The sequence below is a fragment of the Dryobates pubescens genome, chromosome 42, assembly GCF_014839835.1.
Source record: "Dryobates pubescens isolate bDryPub1 chromosome 42, bDryPub1.pri, whole genome shotgun sequence".
NCBI classification, from domain to species: Eukaryota; Metazoa; Chordata; class Aves; order Piciformes; family Picidae; genus Dryobates; species Dryobates pubescens.
This window is the reverse complement of record NC_071653.1, coordinates 1,337,412-1,343,411: the sequence shown is the minus strand read 5'-3', so window position 1 is coordinate 1,343,411 and position 6,000 is coordinate 1,337,412. Positions and strand designations below refer to the sequence as shown.

Genomic DNA, 6,000 nt, shown 5'->3' with positions numbered 1-6,000 from the left:
CCCTGCCATGGCCAGGGACACCTCACACTACAGCAGGTTGCACTGAGCCACATGCAGCGTGGCCTTAAAAACCTCCAGGCATGAGGCTTCCACCACCTCCCTGGGCAACCTGAGCCAGTGTCTCTCCACCCTCATGGGGAAGAACTTCTTCCTAACATCCAATCTGAATCTACCCATTTCTAGTTTTGTTCCATTCCCCCCAGTCCTATCACTCCCTGACACCCTCAAAAGTCCCTCCCCAGCTTTCTTGTAGCCCCCTTCAGATACTGGAAGGCCACAAGAAGGTCTCCTGGGAGCCTTCTCTTCTCCCTTTCTCTGGGTAACCTATTCCAGTGTCCTGCCATCCTCACCACAAAATATTTCCTCCTTCTATCTGATCTAGCTCTCCCTTCTTTCAGTTTAAAGCCACTGTCCTTTGACCAGCGATTTGGAGGCATCTGACATATGACCACTAGGTAGTGGCTGAAGTCCCTGAGCCCAGTGGTGTGGAGAATGAGAAGAGCAGAGGAGTAGCTTGAGAGTGCTTGGAGACATGAGATTACCTGACTAGTGAAGAGCAGCATGAGAAAGAAATAAAGCCACAAAGTGGAGCAGGAGAGGTCCAGATTGGACATGAGGAGAAAGAAATGTCACTGCCAGGGCAGTGCTGTGGTTGAAGATGTCACCCAGTAGTACCCTGGATCAGCTCAGGTCTTGATATTTCAAGGAAGAATCAGAGAGGATGGAGAAAGAGCAGCAAAGGAAGGTGCCAGCAAGGTGGGGCAGCTGGGTGGGTGACTACAGCCTGCAGGGAAAGAGGCTCAGCTGATGCAGCAGCAGAGGACAGCCTGAGGGGCAGATGACAGAGGGCTGTGCAAGAGCTGAAAGGCTCCTGGCAGAGCCAAGCTCTTCCTGCCTTTGGTTCTGGCTGTGGTCTGTGCCACTGATGCCCCTGAAGAGACAACTCCTCCTTTCCAGCCCTGGGGACTCATTGCCTCCTTGTCCATCCTTTGGAGCGTGGGAGGGGCTGTGCCATAGTCCTGACCTTGGCATTGGTCCTCTCCACATCTCACTGCTCCAAGAATCCCCCTGAGGAAGAGTGAGGGACAGGATCTGTGTGTCCAGGAGCCAGGGTTCAGACCTTGACCCTTTGCATTAATGAAACGCCTTCAGGTTTGTTCAGCATCAGAGACATCTTCCTCTGCTTGTCCTGACCTGGCAGCACAGCCTCCAGTCCTCTGCTCCAACCACAGCCTGGAGACACTTTCCCAGCAGTGTTCTCACTGGGACCCATCAACAAGAGAAGAAACTTCAGAGTTTGAAAGTGACTTCAACTTCTGGAGAGGTTTCATCATCTCCCTCTCAGTCTCTGATGTTTACAAGGCACCAAAGCCACCAGAGGGTCATTAAAATGCCCTTGGGTTGGTCCTCTGCTGCTCAGCTGGGCTGAGCTCCATGGCTGGCGGTTGCTGCTGGAAAGCAGGCAGCCATGAAAAGTGACAGCTGTGCCCAGGAGCAGCTCCTCTGCACTGCACAACAGGGCTGAGGGCACTGCCAGTGGATCTCAGCGAGATGGAGAAGGCTTTGAGGTGTCCAGGAGGGTGACTGAGAGCTGACAGGAGGAGAATTCACTGCAGTCCCTGACACGGTGAGTCTGTGGGGGCAGGGCAGTGCAGGTGCAGCTCCTGGAGGCATCTCCTAAAGCTGGCACAGCCACAGCTGGTAGGGGCTGGAAGGAAATCTCCCTGTCCAGAGGCTCTTTTCAGGCTTTTCTGAAGAGCTGTGGAGCCCTAGGGTGCAGGCAGGGGTGGTCAGGGCTGTCCTTCAGAGCAGGGTCCCTGCAGGCCAGGGCCTGTGTGCTGGGGCAGGGACTGTGCTGCCTGCCAGGCTCAGCTCTCAGCCTGCCCAGGGAGCTCCACACAGAGCCACTGGACTGTTGAAAGGTGAATGAGTTTTGCTGATGAATTTCTGACTTTCCAACTGCCCTACAATTTAAAGTTGCATTTCGTCCATCCACCAACGAAATTCGTTTAGAATATCAGAGTGTTTTTGTTCTCATACCGAAAACATTCAGCTAGAGTGTCCCAGCACTGTCTGTTTCTTAAAGGCACAGCCTCAAACGGTCACAAGTGTGCACACAGAAGGAGGACAAAAGCCCTTCAGTTCCATCCTGGGAGCTGCAGAGAGCAGAGCTGGGGAAGGAGAAGGCTTCACCCCCAGCCCCTCTGCCTTTCTCTCTTCCCTTCATTGTCTCTTCAGCACTGCAGAGCTGTTCCCTGTTTCTCCATCTCTCCATGGGACTCTCATTCCCTGGGACTGGGCTGTTGGTCACTTTCTGTTCTGACACCAGAGGAATCTTCATGGCAATTCTGGGTCCCTGCTGCATTTGAAGCTGTGATGAACTCTGCCATGGGATGGTAGTGATGGGACTGAGCTGATCCATTCCTCATGCAGCTCAGGGACAGGGGTTACAATGAGGCTGAGAGAAGTGTGCCCTAACTTGTCACTGCCTTTCCCTCCTTGGACAGGTCTCCATGGCCAGAGGCAGCAGATGGCCAACAGCAGCTCCATCACCCACTTCCTCCTCCTGCCATTCCCAGGCACAAGGCAGCTGCATCTCCTGCACTTCTGGCTCTTCCTGGCCATCTACCTGGCTGCCCTGCTGGGCAATGGCCTCATCATCACCACCATAGCCTGGGACCACCACCTCCACACCCCCATGTACTTCTTCCTCCTCAACCTTGCCCTCCTTGACATGGGTACCATCTTCACCACTGTGCCAAAATCCATGGCCAACTCCCTGAGGGACACCTGGGACATCTCCTATGCAGGATGTGTTGCTCAGGTTTTTCTGTTTGCCTTTTTCATTTCAGCAGAGTATTTTCTCCTCACCACCATGTCCTATGATCGCTACATTGCCATCTGCAGACCCCTGCACTATGAGACCCTCCTGGGCAGCAGAGTTTGTCTCCACCTGGCAGCAGCTGCCTGGGCCTCTGGGGCTCTCAATGCTCTGCTGCACACAGCCAATACATTTTCCCTGCCCCTCTGCCAGGGCAATGCTCTGGACCAGTTCTTCTGTGAAATCCCCCAGATCCTCAAGCTCTCCTGCTCCACATCCTACCTCAGGGAACTTTGGCTTCTTGTGGTGGGTTCCTCTTTATTCTTTTTCTGTTTTGTGTTGATTGTGGTGTCCTATGTGCAGATCTTCAGGGCAGTGCTGAGGATCCCCTCTCAGCAGGGACGCCACAAAGCCTTTGCCACCTGCCTCCCTCACCTGGCTGTGGTCTGCCTGTTTCTCACCACTGCCTTCTTTGCCAACCTGAAGCCTTCCTCCATCTCCTCCACATCCCTGGACCTGGTGGTGTCAGTTCTATACTCAGTGGTGCCTCCAGCAGTGAACCCTCTCATCTACAGCCTGAGGAACCAGGAGCTCAAGGCTGCCCTGAGCAAACTGATCCCTGGATGCTGTCAGAAGCAGTAAACTCTTTGTCTTCCCCTGCAGAGCAGTTCTGCTGTCACTCAGTGCAGGCCCAGCCTGGCTGCTTGAGTTCTGGCTACTGTTGGTGCTGTTCCTCTTGTAAGAATGTTGTTCCCATACAAATGTCTTTCTTCAGACCATTTCTGCTTCAGTGTTGTCCTGTCTGGTGTGGCCCAGAGGCTGCAGACATGAGGACCTGTGCTCCCTGTGTGTTCAACACAATAAAGGACCCTGCAGGGAGTTCCTTCCTCCAAGGCTTCTGTGGAGCTGCAGGGCAATGCCTGTATGCAGAGGTGGAGGGGCAGAGTCCCAGCACAGCAGCAGTGCCAGGGAGCCCCAGAGCTTGGGCTGTCCTCAGCTGCTCTTTCTTCCCTTCCACCCTCTCCTGCTGAGCCTCTGTGCTGGGGCAAGGCCTGAGTGCTCTGGCAGCTTAGGCACTGTGCTGCTGTGTGGCAGTGCTGGGACTGCAGGCAGGGAGAGTCCATGGCCAGGGCTGCCTGTGGGACAGAGCTGTGCTCCAGAGCAGCACTGCCCTCAGCACAGGAGGTCTCTTCATGCCTTCATCCCCCAACCTCCTCCAATTACAGACTGCACCTCCTCAGAGTCCATACTGGATACCCTGACCCACTTCCAGTATAGACTCAGTCCAAACATGATTCCTTTATCCTCTCCCAGTGTGGATGTGGCCTCATCCCAGTACAAACTGGATCATGCTGTCCTCTAGCATTGCAGCCTGGGGCCCAGCATAGCACAGAATGTATCCCCTGGCTGCCTTCCTAGTACTGAATGCATCCATCCCAGTACAAATTGCACACCCTCATGCCCTCCCAGCACAGTCTGGGCCCTGCCTCAGTCCAAACAGGATCCCTTTCATCTCTCCCAATACCTTGTCCCAATAAAAACTCCATCCTCTCATCACCTTCCAGTACAGCCTGGACCCCTCACACTCTAATCAGTCCCCATCAGCCCTGCTCCTCCCCTGAACACAGTCCCCTGCTCTAACCCACAGGAGCTGTGCTCATCTCTCAACTCACTCATCCGACCTCAGCCTCTCCCACACCTACCCCTGACCCTGACTTTGCAATCATTGTTCACCCTGGTCCAGGCCCTTACCCTTGGCATTGAGGCCTTGTCATTTACCCCAGCTCTCAACAGAGCCTCAGGCCAAGCTGTGTGACTCAGAGCTGGTCCTCACCTGAGCCCTACCCAGCTCCCTCAGCAGGACACGAAAGCCTCTCCTCAGCCTTGGCTTGAGCCACAGACTTGAAGGACAGATCTGAGCCCTCAGCCCCAATCTCCCTCAGCCCCAGTCCTCCATCCTCTGCTCTGACTCCTCACCTGCATCCCCTCCCACTCTTGAGGGATTCTTCTTGGCCCTTGGCAGAGGGCAGGGGCCTGGCAGCTCCCAGAGCAGCCTCATGGCCTTGGAAGAGGAGGAGGTAAACTGTAGATGAGCAGCTGATGTACACCAGGAGCAGATGGGTGGCAATGCTGTGGGCAGCTCAGCTGTGCCTCAGGATCTCCTGCACAGCAGCAGGCACAGGGCTGGGCAGGGGCTGGGAGGTCACTGTTGGCTCAGCAGCTGAGAGAGCAGCAGCAGGAGGAGGGCAGCAAAGGGCCTGGGAGGTCACTTCTTGCTGCAGCAGCTGAGGGAAGCCCCTGACTCCTGGCTGGGCTCTGTGCTTTGGGGCTCCCAGCTGCCAGAGTCCCTAGCAGGCAGCAGAAGGCATGTGGAGGGCAAGGGACTTGTGTGACTCCCTGTCCCTGAGCAGCTGGTGGCCCCTGCAGGAAGAGCCTTGGAGCTGGGTTGTCACCTCCCTGCCACCTGAGGGCCTGAGGGGACAGCAGCAGGGCCAGGGCTTGGTTGTGGCTGCTGAAGAAGCTGAGAGGCAGCAGCAGGGACCTGCCTTGGAAGGCCCTGGAGAGGTTTCTTGTGCCTGCTCAGCTGCCAGGCCATAAGCAGGCTGAGGCCTTGGGCCAGCATTAGGACATCAGGGACGGCTGAGAAGCTCCTAGGGCAGGAGGAGCCACATGGCCAGGAGGTGAGTGTGAGCTCACTGCAAACTCCAATCCCTGGCCATTGGCCAGCAGCAGGCCCAGGGCTGGGCTGGGGACTGTGCCATCTCTTGTGCCTGCCAAACTGAGAGGCAGCAGCAGGAAGGTGCCTTGGCTGTTGGTTTGGAGCTGGAAGTTCTGTCTGTGTCCCCTGGCAGAAAGGCCTCTGGCAGGGACCATTCCCAATGCCCTGGGATGGAGCAGAGCCTGAGCAGAGTGCAGAAGGCTGAGTGCAACTGGGCTGTGTTAGGAGGAATGTGGCCACCCAGACACAGAAGTTGTCCTCCCCTGCACTCAGCACTGCTGTGACCACATCTGGATTCTTAGTGTCTGGCTTCGGGAGTTCTGCTCTGAAGGCGTTTTGAAGAGACTGAGAAGCTTCAGAGGATATCTGCGAGGACTGGGGTGGAGAGCCTGAGGGACTGGGGCTTCTGTAACCTGGTGAAGTCCAAGCTCAGGGCACTACAGATGCAGTGTGCACCTGC

At 55.8% G+C, this 6,000-nt stretch overlaps 2 protein-coding genes across 2 annotated transcripts in view; both read left to right on the top strand.

Annotated features, from left to right (window-relative positions):
* LOC128899278 (gastrula zinc finger protein XlCGF26.1-like) overlaps positions 1 to 6,000 on the top strand; it is a 155,854-nt gene that overhangs the window by 111,036 nt on the left and 38,818 nt on the right. The gene's annotated exons all lie outside the window — the stretch shown is intronic.
* LOC128899264 (olfactory receptor 14A16-like) lies at positions 2,504 to 3,463 on the top strand. Its single transcript, XM_054177647.1, has one exon. The coding sequence runs from the start codon at positions 2,531 to 2,533 to the stop codon at positions 3,461 to 3,463; it is 933 nt and encodes a 310-aa protein (XP_054033622.1). The 5' UTR covers positions 2,504 to 2,530.